Here is an 11,913-nt window from a genome sequence, read left to right as displayed (position 1 = left end):
GAGAGTTTTCATAGGAGAAACTGGGAAGGGGGAATAACATTTGAAATGTAAATAAATAAATAACCAAAAAAAAAAAAAAGTTAGAATCCTCTTTATGCTTACACTGGCCCTTTGTTCTGAGCCTCCCAGTTTGACCACTTCCTGGCAGTGGGAGAGAGTTTCTTGTCCCTGTGACTGTTCCTAACCTGGATTGTCTCACCAGAAGCTCAAGGGCAGGACACTTTCAGCTCCAGAGCAGGCCAGGGTGCTGCCTCTCTGACCTGAGCCAACTTTCCTCTTTAGGTTCCTTCTCCGGTTCTAGTCTGGGGTCCAGGGCAGTCAAGTTTCTCTTCCCGCTTAAGCCGCACTCTCTCCCTGTATAAGGCTGATGAAGTTGTTGGCAAGCAGAAGCCTTGGCACCCGGGAGCAAGCCACTCCCGCCCAAGCTGCTGTACCATGCTGCTCCAGGCAGTGATAACAAAGAGTGGGTTCTGCTTTTAGCTTCCTTCTAAACAGCCTTTTTTTTTTTTTTTTTTTGTAATTGTCGTGGTAGTGGATTCCATGCGCAGTTCTGTCCCCCAGCTCAGGAAATGAGGTGATCATCAGGGCAAGAAAAGGAAGGGGGTGGATGCGGGGTGATTGGGCAATCGGACTGCGCAAACATAAGAGGTCAAAGATTGCGCCCAGCCGGCCCCCTCCCTCCGTGCATAAAGGCGAGCGGGCCACGGGCAGGCGGTGCAGAAGCGGGTCGGTCTACTCCCCGCTCCTCGCCACTCACACACCGAGACGATGAGGCTCACCGTGGGTGCCCTGCTGGCCTGCGCTGCCCTGGGTGAGTGTGCGTGCAGGGGACGACTGGCTGGCTACGCAACCCTTAGGAGCTAAAGCTGGAAGTCCCAACTTCCAGCCCTTTGGTTCCTCTCTGTGATATCTTCATCTTCCTTAGCGTAGGAACAAGGTTGATCCTCGCGCATCTGGGGCTCTGATTCAGCTTCTACCTTTTATTATCCTCCTCACGCTGTTGCCCCTATGTCCAGTAATTTGAAGATACGGTATAGGTATACGCGACGTTAGAAAACTTTTAACCAGTTTACCCAGGCTCTACACCGGGCCTCTCAGTATAGTCCACGCAGCATGGTGTGGTAGTCACAACTTCCTGGGATCTAATCCTGCTATTTTTCCTTTGTCTGGTGCCTCCTCGGATGCCTTTGGCGCTGGTGGATTAGACTAGAGTGTGGGATTTGAAGCCAGAATTCTTGGGTTCAAATCATGCCTGTATTTCTCCTGTGACAGGTCTTGTTACCGCCCATGCCTAGAAGGGTCGGGGGAGGGTGAGGTCACAGGTTCCAGTCCTGCATCCTGCTGATTCCTCACGGGGGGGGGGGGTCTCAAAGACCCAAATACCTGCCCCAGTTGGACTGTAGTTAGCATTTGTCACAGTGTTGGGGCTGTCTAGTTTGAGTGATTTGCCATCCCTAACAACTGTCAGCCTGAAACAGGCTTCCGTGCTTGTTAGCTCAGTGCACCTCGTGTGGCTGTGCAGTGACACGGGAATTTACAAGTTAGACGAACTAGTTTGAAGAGGGTAGAGAGGTCGTCTAGGGGGGAAACCGTTTGGTTTCCCTCTGGCCAGGGTGAACTAAAGGGAAGGAGTTGGGGACGCTCAGTCTCCCCGTTGCCCTTCCTCATCCATCCTGAGGACCGCTGGCCTCACCCACCCTGCTCTATGCTTAGTGATTTGTGGACTTGCTGAGTCAGTAAGTCAGCCCTGTTGAATTGCCCGAAAGGGAAGAGATGTGACAAGAGCTAGGAGTGCCAGGTCCCACAGACGGTATCTCTCCATCGCGTGGATTTCAACGGTGACCCAGCTGGGGAGAAAGATGCTTAGCATGCAAACACCAGGACCTTAATTCAGAACCCCAGCAACCTTGTAAAAAGCTGGGTACTGCAGTACCCTGGGGAAGCAACACAGGAAGCTCCCAGGGACTTTATGGCCAGCCAATCTCGTGGAACCAGCAAGGCTCAGATTCAGGGAAAGACGCTGTCTCTAAAAAATCAGGCAGCGAGTAATAGTGGGAGACACAGCACTTTGCCCCACCCCCACCCCCATGTGTTCCAATCTGCACATGCACACACCACATGAGAGCCCGATTATATAAGCACATACACGCATCGTGATACAAATGGCGGCCTGAAGTGGGTAAAGCATCCAAGGAAGGTTTGGTGGAAGCAGAAGCCTGCTGCATAGAAGGGAGTTCTCCTAAGCACTTCTAAGCAGAAGACAGCTGAAGAGTGTCACAAGTGAACTCGTGATCTAGCTGTCGCTCAGAGAGAGGCAAAGCACCTACGATCGTTATCTCCCTCTGGGGCCTGGCCAGCAAACCTAGAGTCTGGGCTGCTAACAAACATGGTGATGTTGGACAAACCTGCTTCCTCCCCGCACCCCCCCCCCCAGGCCAGCTTTCTCATTTCTAAAAGGCAGTATGCCTTTCCTAGAGTCGGTGCCTTGTCTGAAGGTGGCTGAGGGTGGTGTTTGCCCACTGAAGCTCTCACATTTTGATGTGGACCTTCAGCCAAGGCAAGAGAAGAGCAGGCTGTCGCCTTCAGCTATTCCAGCATCTCTCTAAGCAGCCCGGGGTTAGGTGGGAAAACGGCAGACCATTGGGGTGAACGAATTCATCTGTTCCCAGTACCGGAGTGCAGCAGAGCCCTGTGCTCTGTCATGACTGCCACCAGGGGTGAGAGGAGGGTGGAACAGAGGAGAGGTGGCCATTAAGACCCTTCATAAGGAGCTGGAGAGATGGCTCAGTGGATAAGAGCACTGACTGCTTTTCCAAAGGTCCAGAGTTCAAATCCCAGCAACCACATGGTGGCTCACAACCATCCATAAGGAGATCTGACTTCCTCTTCTNGAGTGTCTGAAGACAGCTACAGTGTACTTACATATAATAAATAAATAAATCTTAAAAAAAAAAAAAGACCCTTCATAAGGTGGTGTGTTCTCTCCCTAGGCATGGAGAGCAGGTCCTTTATGCCTCTGCCTTCTCTCCTGCAGGGCTGTGTCTGGCTGTCCCTGACAAAACGGTCAAATGGTGCGCAGTGTCAGAGCACGAGAATACCAAGTGCATCAGCTTCCGTGACCACATGAAGACCGTCCTTCCGCCTGATGGCCCCCGGCTTGCCTGTGTGAAGAAAACCTCCTATCCAGATTGCATCAAGGCCGTTTCTGTAAGTCCTGTTGCCGGGAACGGTAGTCCCTATATGCCTCTAGTTTGGCTCACTTGTAAAAGAAATTGAACTAGGAGGTGGGGACTGTCAGGTGTCCAAGTAGACAATTATACCAAGAGTGAAAGGAAGAGGATCATCCCTAGGCTCGAATCCTCCTGTCCATCCGCGTGTGGCTGCACACGTGTGTGTGGCCCTGGCATGCTAGCTCCTACTGTTTCAGGGGCCTAGGACTATAGGGAAAAGCAGGAAGCTTTTCAGTGGAAAGACAAGCACCTTCAGGGTTTTCACCTCCATAACAGCACCTGCAGAGGAGCAGGCACTCTCAAAACACGAGGGTCTCTGAATGACAGACCCCCCCCCCCGTGTGGGCAAGCATGGAGACAGATATAAGAATCCAGCCATCCACAGACCCTGGGTGCTCCACTACAACCATGCCAGAGCCTCTGGTATAATAGCAGTGCCCACCTCTGAAGAGGGAGAGACCCTTCCCCCCTACCAAGCCCGCGAGACCAAGCCTCGACCATTGCTGATGGGTACATCCGCATTAAAATACTTTTGTCCAGGTACTACTGGGCACATCATCAGGAGAGAGAGAGAGAGAGAGAGAGAGAGAGAGAGAGAGAGAGAGAGAGAGAGAGAGAGAGAACTCCATTTCTTACTGGCAGGGCTGGATGTGCGAGTGCTTGGCATTTTCTAGCCCGAGACCCAGGGAGTACTGCCAGGTCCTTCCCACTTGTTCTGGCTTAGGGAAGCCTTCCTTGGACTAAGTCTTTGGGACTCTCTTCTAGGCAGGTGAAGCCGATGCCATCACCTTGGATGGGGGTTGGGTGTACGATGCTGGCCTGACTCCGAACAACCTGAAGCCCGTGGCAGCAGAGTTTTATGGATCAGTGGAACGTGAGTTCCCTCCAGAGTACCCAGGAGGGGGAGCCGTGGCTTAGCAGATGTTAAATCTCATTCTGTGGGCAGGGGGCAGATATTAGATACTCGGAAACATGTGAGGAATGAGCTCTTCTAGCCCTCCCGGCACACAGGGAGATATCTTGAGGGCTTTGGGCTGGTTGGAGGCTGGTATGGACCTTCTGAGGAAGGCATCGTCAGTGGAGAGCAGGCTGGGGTCCAGCTTGGCTTTCATTGGATCTGGAGAAGTGCCCAAGCCCCGCCCCCCAGAGCCTCACCCCTATAGTGTCCGGAAGGGGGCTCAGCAGTCCAAGAAGTCTTCTGGACTTCTGGACCATGCCAGAGAATGTAAAATACTTGGAGGGAGACAGAGAACGTGAGCCTCTGTTGTGGCTCACACATGTTCCTGGTGCCTTGGGTTGGTAAGGAGAATAAGGTGCCCATGACCCATGTGCAGATGTCTCTTGAGCCTTTGTTTTCCCGGAATGATGCTACAGATGGGTCATTTTAAGCCTACAGAGGTTTCTCTGGCTTCTTACCACCCAGCTCTGCCTGTTACCCCTGGGGTCTCTCTTTCCTCCATCAGGGCAGAGCACTGACAAGCAGTGCTTCTCTGGGCCATGTCCAAGTCCTCCCTCCGCATTGTCCCCTTTCAGATCCACAGACCTTCTACTATGCTGTGGCCGTTGTAAAGAAGGGAACAGGCTTCCAGCTGAACCAGCTCGAAGGCAAGAAGTCCTGCCACACAGGCCTGGGCAGGTCTGCAGGCTGGGTCATCCCCATTGGCTTGCTCTTCTGTAAGATGTCGGAGCCTCGCAACCCTCTTGAGAAAGGTAAGCCGCCCTTGATATTCTGAATATCCTGTGCTGCTGGGGTCACACAGTCCTGGTTAGTCAGGTAGGTAGGCTGACCTCCAAGGAAGTGGAGGGAGACGGAAACAATTAGAAGTGGCAACTGAACCTCTTGTTGTTGTGAGCTCCCAACACCCCAGCGGAGGCTGTCCTGAGGAGGGATGAAAGGGCAGATGGATCCACAGTGGATTTCCATATTCACTTTAGTGGTTGGTCCCACACACACTCTCAACCCCCGATCCCCCACCCCAGATCCCCTGCTCCGCTAAAGGATGCTTTGGTGCCACCTGCTGGTCATAAGGTTGTCCTGCATCTCTCTAGGCTGTACTACAGCCCCCCCCCCCGGGGGGGGGCACCCTTTGAGAGATCTGGAGCCCTGCAATGGTGGCTCACGCCTTTAATCCCAGCACTTGGAAGAGGCAGGTGGATTTCTGAGTTCAAGGCCAGCCTGGTCTACAGGGTGAGTTCCAGGTTAGCCAGGGCTATACAGAGAAACCCTGTCTCAAAAAACAAACAAACAAAACAAAACAAAACAAAAAAGATCTGGAAGCAGAGTGGGCAGACAAAGTCTAGGGCAAGCCTTGTTTAGCAAGAAGTACTGCTGTGTCCCAGGGAAGGTAACTGAAGAGCAGGGTTAGCTTATTCCTGTCTAGAAACCCTGCTTAGCACATGAGAAGCTGGGCAGGGACTGTGCCCCTCTGCCTTCCTCCACCAGCCCAGGCTGGGTGATGGCATTGTGTTTATTATGCCTTGTTGTCCATTTCTTTGTGTCGAGCAGCTGTGGCCAGTTTCTTCTCGGGCAGTTGTGTCCCCTGTGCAGATCCGGTGGCCTTCCCCCAGCTGTGTCAACTGTGCCCAGGCTGTGGCTGCTCCTCCACGCAGCCATTCTTTGGCTACGTAGGCGCACTCAAGTGAGTGGGATTGACATTCTGTGGTGACCAGTGCCAAAAGTCCTCGAATGGGGGCTCTTTGCTGACCCAACCTACCTAAAAGCATGCAGGTGGCTTAAAGTCCTCCTGGGGAGGCAGGGGTACAACCTGGGGCTCTCAAGGCCAAGATAACCTATGTCCCCTTCCATCTGATGTCAAAGTTCAAGCCCTGTTCTGGGAGTCCTCTCTCCACAGAGCTCCCGCATCTGGCTGGCGTCTCCTCTCTGTGAGCTGGGTAACATCTGAAGGGACCTACATACCCCTAGTACCTTGGGATGTTGCAGAGCTGCTGCTTTCTGTGCCAGCAGTGGACCATGCTCGGGATACTAGACGCTGCCCCGCACCATCCTGCAGCACATGTGGCTTTTTAGATTATGTTTTTACATAGAATATATTTTAATCATATTCCCCCAACGGTCCCTACCACCATACCAGTGGAGGCAGGACATGTGACCCTCTATTGTGGCTCCATGGGCCTTGGGTTGGTAAGGAGAGTGAGGCATTCATGACCCATGTGCAGATGCCTCTTGAGCCTTTGTTTTCCCGGAATGATGCTATAGATGGACCATCTGTCTTTAAGCCTACAGAGGTTTCTCTGGCTTCTTACCATCCAACTCCACCTAAGTTACCCCTGGGTCTCTATCACCTTTCCAGAGGACACTGCACCCCCACACCTTACCACACACACCAACACTGAAGATTAAATCAAACCAAAAGTACGTAGGGGAAAAAAAAACAAAACATGAAGTGGCATGTGTGTGGTGTGTGTGTGTGTGTGTGTGTGTGTGTGTGTGTTGGCCAACTTCTCCTGGGCATGAGACCGGTCCTGAAATATGGTTGATATACTCCCTTCAAAAAAAAAAAAAAAACTGATTTTCGCTGGGCAGTGGTGACACACACCTTTAATCCTAGCACTTGGGAGGCAGAGGCAGGCAGATTTCTGAGTTCAAGGCCAGCTTGGTCTACAAAGTGAGTTCCGGGACAGCCAAGCTACACAGAGAAACACTGTCTTGAAAAAACAAACAAACAAACAAACAAACAAACAAACCTGATTTTCTGAAGCCAGCATCAATTGCAAGTAGCTTCTTAGTTAGGAGTAGGATTTTGTGTCATTTGTACCCAATTTCTTGCTCTCTCTTTTTGTCTTCTTATATCCTGAAATCCACATAGCCAGGGCAGTATGTCATCTTCCATACTAAGGATCTGAAGCTTTTTTACATTATTTTCACCTCCTGTCAGCCACTTTGGGGTATGTGAGCACACCCCCCATCCCAGTGGTACTATGGATGTCAGCATCCCACCCTAGAGAGCTGTCTCCACTATGGGGGTCGCTCAGCCTCAGTCCTTGTCTGAAAGGTGACAGTGTCATCTGGACCAGGAGCAGGGTCTGCCTTGAGGGAGTCCTCGTTCACGGGCTTCTTTCCCACAGGTGTCTGAAAGATGGCGGTGGGGATGTGGCCTTTGTCAAGCACACAACCATATTTGGTGAGTGATGGGGAAAGACTCTGGCCGGTTCCCTGTCATCCTTTTCATGGCTAGTGGTCAGACCTGAGCATACAGGGTTTCTCTCCCACTGCTTGAGTCTCTATGTATATAGAGGAAGGTACTTTGGGGGTCTCTACCAAGATTCACGGGTCTCTTTCCATCACTCAAACCACACAATGGCCCTCCCTCTAGGGAAGAAGTGCCACAGACAAGGGTTAGAGGTTGGCTTGGCTGACCTTGGCCTGTCGGTAGTCTTGCAGAGCTTGAGATTGTGGGATGGGGACAACCATTGCTTCACTGGCCTACAGAAGCCTCTGTGTCTTCAACTGGTCGTAGGCTCACCTTCCTGCATATTCCTTGACCCTCAGAGATCCCTCTAGACCTTTCAGTTCATGCTTTCAATGCTAACAGGACTTCAAAGATGGGGAGGGGTTGAGCCTGCCACAGGCTCACTGAACTTTCCCTCCTTAGAGGTCTTGCCGGAGAAGGCTGACAGGGACCAATATGAACTGCTCTGCCTTGACAATACCCGCAAGCCAGTGGATCAGTATGAGGAGTGCCACCTGGCCCGGATCCCTTCTCATGCTGTTGTGGCTCGAAAAAATGATGACAAGGAAGACTTGATCTGGGAGATTCTCAAAGTGGCACAGGTATTTTCCCCCACCATCCTCTGTCCCGATTACCGCTCTGTGCTCAGATCTCCTTGACATCTGGACACACTAAGACAGTCCTTGTGTGTTCAGGAGACAGCAGGAACCCTGACACGTGTCACCAACCTCTCCAGCATCCTTGTAGAGTAGCAGGTGTCTCCTCTGGTATTAACATCCACCACCTTTTGATCAATGATACCCCTTCCATCTGAGTTAGGCCCTGAAGGCCCAGAGAGAATCCCAGAAGGAAAGAGAATCTCTGTCACACATGCTCACATGCACACACACACACACACACACACACACACACACACACACACACCCAGACTGCAGAGGGACTGAACTCCCCCTGCCTCTTGGCTGAGGTTGGTTAAGACAGTTTCCTCTGGCCAAGCCCACTCATGCCAGCCTCTGCGCTAGATTCACTTGTTCTCAGCTAGTTCTCAACTACTCAGGTAGACAGGAAGAGGGAATGTGGGATGGTCCATACAGGATACTGGACAAAGAGGTAATGGAGAACATGCCTGAATGCCTTCTCTCCTGATACCTCCAAGTTTCTCGCACTTTTAAGATCAGTTTCCTGAAGTTTCTCTTGTTCTCTTCAGTTCTTGTTCTTCTTTTTAACTTCCCTAATTCCCTGTTCACTCCACTGTTGTTTTTTTGTGTTGTTTTGTTTTTCCTTCTGGAAACAGGAACACTTTGGCAAAGGCAAATCAAAAGACTTCCAAATGTTCAGCTCTCCTCTTGGGAAAGACCTGCTGTTTAAAGATTCTGCCTTTGGGCTGTTAAGGGTCCCCCCAAGGATGGACTACAGGCTGTACCTTGGCCATAACTATGTCACTGCCATTCGGAATCAGCGGGAAGGCGTGTGTAAGTATTCAGGAAAAGCTAGGTGACCCCAGGAATGTGGGGAGCCTGGTAAGGTCGAGAAGCAGCCATAGTCGTTCTGGGGACTGACAGCTTCTCCTGCTGTCCTCATTTCCATCCTGTTTGTCAGCCTAGGGCCAGACTGATGCTGGCTGGCATCAACCATGAGAGGACCCGGAGGTCACCAAGTGCTTTAAAGGCTGGTCACATTTTAAATGACCTGGGTTCATACTAGTATCATTCCTCTCCAAAAATTAGGGTAGCCCCATGCCCTTTATGAAGCCAATTAGACTATTAGAAAGTAAATAACTCCATGTTTCTGCAGACTGTATATCTCTTGCCAATATTGTGGTCAACATGGGCATTAATGAGAGCTGGAGATGTAGAGAGGTTGATCTTGCCCTGGATTTCACTGTGGGGACTGGGGGTTTGCCTAATAATTTATTCACTCAGTATGTATTAGACAACCAGCCACAGGCCCAGCTGGATGCCTAACTCATAAACACATATTAGACTCTGCTGTTTGGGGAAGGAATTTCAGGCCAGGGAGAGGACAAATGTTTGAGAGGTAGTCACACTACTGAACAGATAAATACAAAATAAAAGAATGAAAAACAGCAACAACAACAACAACAAAATAGCAAAGTCCTACAGTAGTGAAAACCAAAGCCAAACCTCTGAGGGTACTTGTACTAACATGGACAAACACACACACACACACACACACACACACACACACACACACACACGCACGCACGCACGCACCCCCCCACATGATTAAAATTAAAGAAACCAAATCTTACCTCAGAAGAAAAGCTGAACTTAAATGAAATCAACTACAGTTGGGCTGTGTCCCATCTGCTTTCCTAGACGACTAGGAGTTCCTTGGATGGGATCTGTTTATTTAGCTCATCATTTCCATGAAGCAGTTAGCAGCATTGACATCTACCAGACAACTGCTGCAGCCTTTCTTTCCTGAGCCCTGGCTCTTCTTCTGGTACTACAGGCCCGGAGGGCTCGATCGACAACTCACCAGTGAAGTGGTGTGCACTGAGTCACCTGGAGAGAATCAAGTGTGACGAGTGGAGCATCATCTCTGAGGGAAAGATAGAGTGTGAGTCAGCAGAGACCACAGAGGACTGCATTGACAAGATTGTGGTACGTGTCTCCTGCCTCTCGGGGTGGGTCCCTAACACTGTGGCCTGCTGGCCCAAGGGAAGGCAGACTTAGCAAGTGTAGCTCTTGCATGGAAATCCCCTTTCCGGAATCCTTGCTCTCGTGGTTTGAGTTCAGCTCTGAAGGATACCCTTTACATTAGCACAGTAGAAGGGTAAACTGAGCCATCTCCTGCCAAGGGAAATTGGACCATGGTGAGAATGCCTTTGGGCTCAGGATGTGCCCTGGGGAGTGTGGAAGGGCTCAGTTTTGATTCACTTCATTGATCGAGATAGCATTTTTAAATTGCCTGTAGAGAATTTTCTAAATCCTGAGTCCGAGAAGGAAGAAAAACAGCACCCCTTGTCATCACCGTGACTCAGAGAAAACCCTCTCCTTGAGAGTGTTCTGTGCGGGTTGCTGAGCACACCCCACCTGAGCACCGCATCATGTCTTGTGAGCCTTTCTTGTGTCTTTCGAACCCTGGCGTTTCTGCCTTAGAGAACACACTGAGGTTCTGCAGGGTGGCAGCCTTGGAGAGGGCAAGGAAGCTCCAATCTCTCACATCCCTGTCTCTGTTCTGTGCTCCATGGAGCCTCTCCAGTTGCCTATTCTTTGCGTTGAATCCGTTGTGCTTTCTAAGCTATCCATCAGAAAGCAAAACTGACTACCAACCCCATTCTTCTATCTACATTTTCAGATACTACATTCTTTTAGCTACAGACCATTTTCTTGTTTTGTCTGAGTCAAGGCAAGAAAAATCAAACCAACTTCATACAAAGCTTGCTAATGCAGAACCAGAGTTTATATAAAAGTACACTAACATCTGGGCGTGCCTGACTGATCATCAGGGGTCCGGTACCAACATCTTACTGCTGCCCTTGGCTTTATAACTCGGGCTGAGAGGGGCCTTCAAGAGGCCAGTCTAAAAGGGCAGGTGGCACAGGAAATAGCAACTCTTCATTTGCTGTGTCTTGCTGTGTCTTTGCAGAACGGAGAAGCGGACGCCATGAGTTTGGATGGAGGACACGCCTACATTGCAGGCCAGTGTGGTCTAGTGCCCGTCATGGCAGAGAACTACGGTGAGTGAAGACGGTGCGTCTGTCTTCTTTCTGAGCCATAGTAGAAGGAGAATCACAGCCCGGTTTATCTCGCAGCCATCATAAAATGCTCCTTGCCTGAGCTTTTTCTCAGTCTCCTAGAATCCCCACAGTCATCTTAAAGGACGAGAGTGGTGGAACCCTCAGTCTCTGGGATGAGATTTCTGGTATAAAAAGGGTCCAACTACAGAGGACATATAGGAAGTCTGGAAAGTCTTGCAATATCCAGAAGGCCTGTTTTTCCTGCTTCCTTGTTGTAGGACAAATAAGTTCAGTCAGCATCCCACTGTGGGCTTGGCACGCAGTAAGCAAGACACTTGAAATGCAGTTTGTGAATGAGTCCCAAAGGTCAGCAGCCAGGTGAACTCTCAACATCTGGAGTCTTGACCTGATTGTAAACCAGTGGTGTGTGCGGTCTTAGCCACGCCTCTTAGTTTTAGTTGCCTCATGAGAAAGGTGTGGGTTTTCCATCCTATATATAAATGTTTAATGGTTTCTTGATTCTCTTTCAGAGGACTCTAATTGTAACAGCCTATCAGAACGAGGTGAGTTGAAACAGGTAATCCTGTGCACTGGAAGGTAAATTCTCATTGTTGGGAGAAGTGGTTAGGCAAATTTATAAGTCAATGGAGAGAGCCAAGTTTAGAAGGCAAAATGAGATGAAAGAATAGTACTTGATGGGGCTGGTGAGATGGCTCAGTGGGTAAGAGCACCCGACTGCTCTTCTGAAGGTCCAGAGTTCAAATCCCAGCAACCACATGGTGGCTCA

General features: G+C 50.4%; 1 protein-coding gene across 2 annotated transcripts in view; it reads left to right on the top strand.

Moving 5' to 3' along the window:
* The first annotated feature begins 674 nt into the window (after positions 1-674).
* LOC110328604 (serotransferrin) overlaps positions 675-11,913 on the top strand; it is a 40,873-nt gene continuing 29,634 nt past the window's right edge. The window contains exons 1-11 of one of the 2 annotated variants that reach the window (XM_021208025.2): positions 675-811; positions 3,035-3,207; positions 3,996-4,104; positions 4,764-4,940; positions 5,737-5,869; positions 7,317-7,372; positions 7,844-8,022; positions 8,715-8,892; positions 9,896-10,047; positions 11,036-11,126; positions 11,657-11,689. In XM_021208025.2, coding sequence (XP_021063684.1) covers positions 769-811; positions 3,035-3,207; positions 3,996-4,104; positions 4,764-4,940; positions 5,737-5,869; positions 7,317-7,372; positions 7,844-8,022; positions 8,715-8,892; positions 9,896-10,047; positions 11,036-11,126; positions 11,657-11,689 — 1,324 coding nt within the window. In that variant the 5' untranslated portion in view covers positions 675-768. The remainder of the gene's footprint in view (positions 812-3,034; positions 3,208-3,995; positions 4,105-4,763; positions 4,941-5,736; positions 5,870-7,316; positions 7,373-7,843; positions 8,023-8,714; positions 8,893-9,895; positions 10,048-11,035; positions 11,127-11,656; positions 11,690-11,913) is intronic. The other variant, XM_029542909.1, reaches the window with a different exon arrangement.

Source organism: Mus pahari, chromosome 10, assembly GCF_900095145.1.
Source record: "Mus pahari chromosome 10, PAHARI_EIJ_v1.1, whole genome shotgun sequence".
Classification (NCBI taxonomy): Eukaryota; Metazoa; Chordata; class Mammalia; order Rodentia; family Muridae; genus Mus; species Mus pahari.
This window is presented reverse-complemented; position numbering and strand designations above follow the sequence as displayed.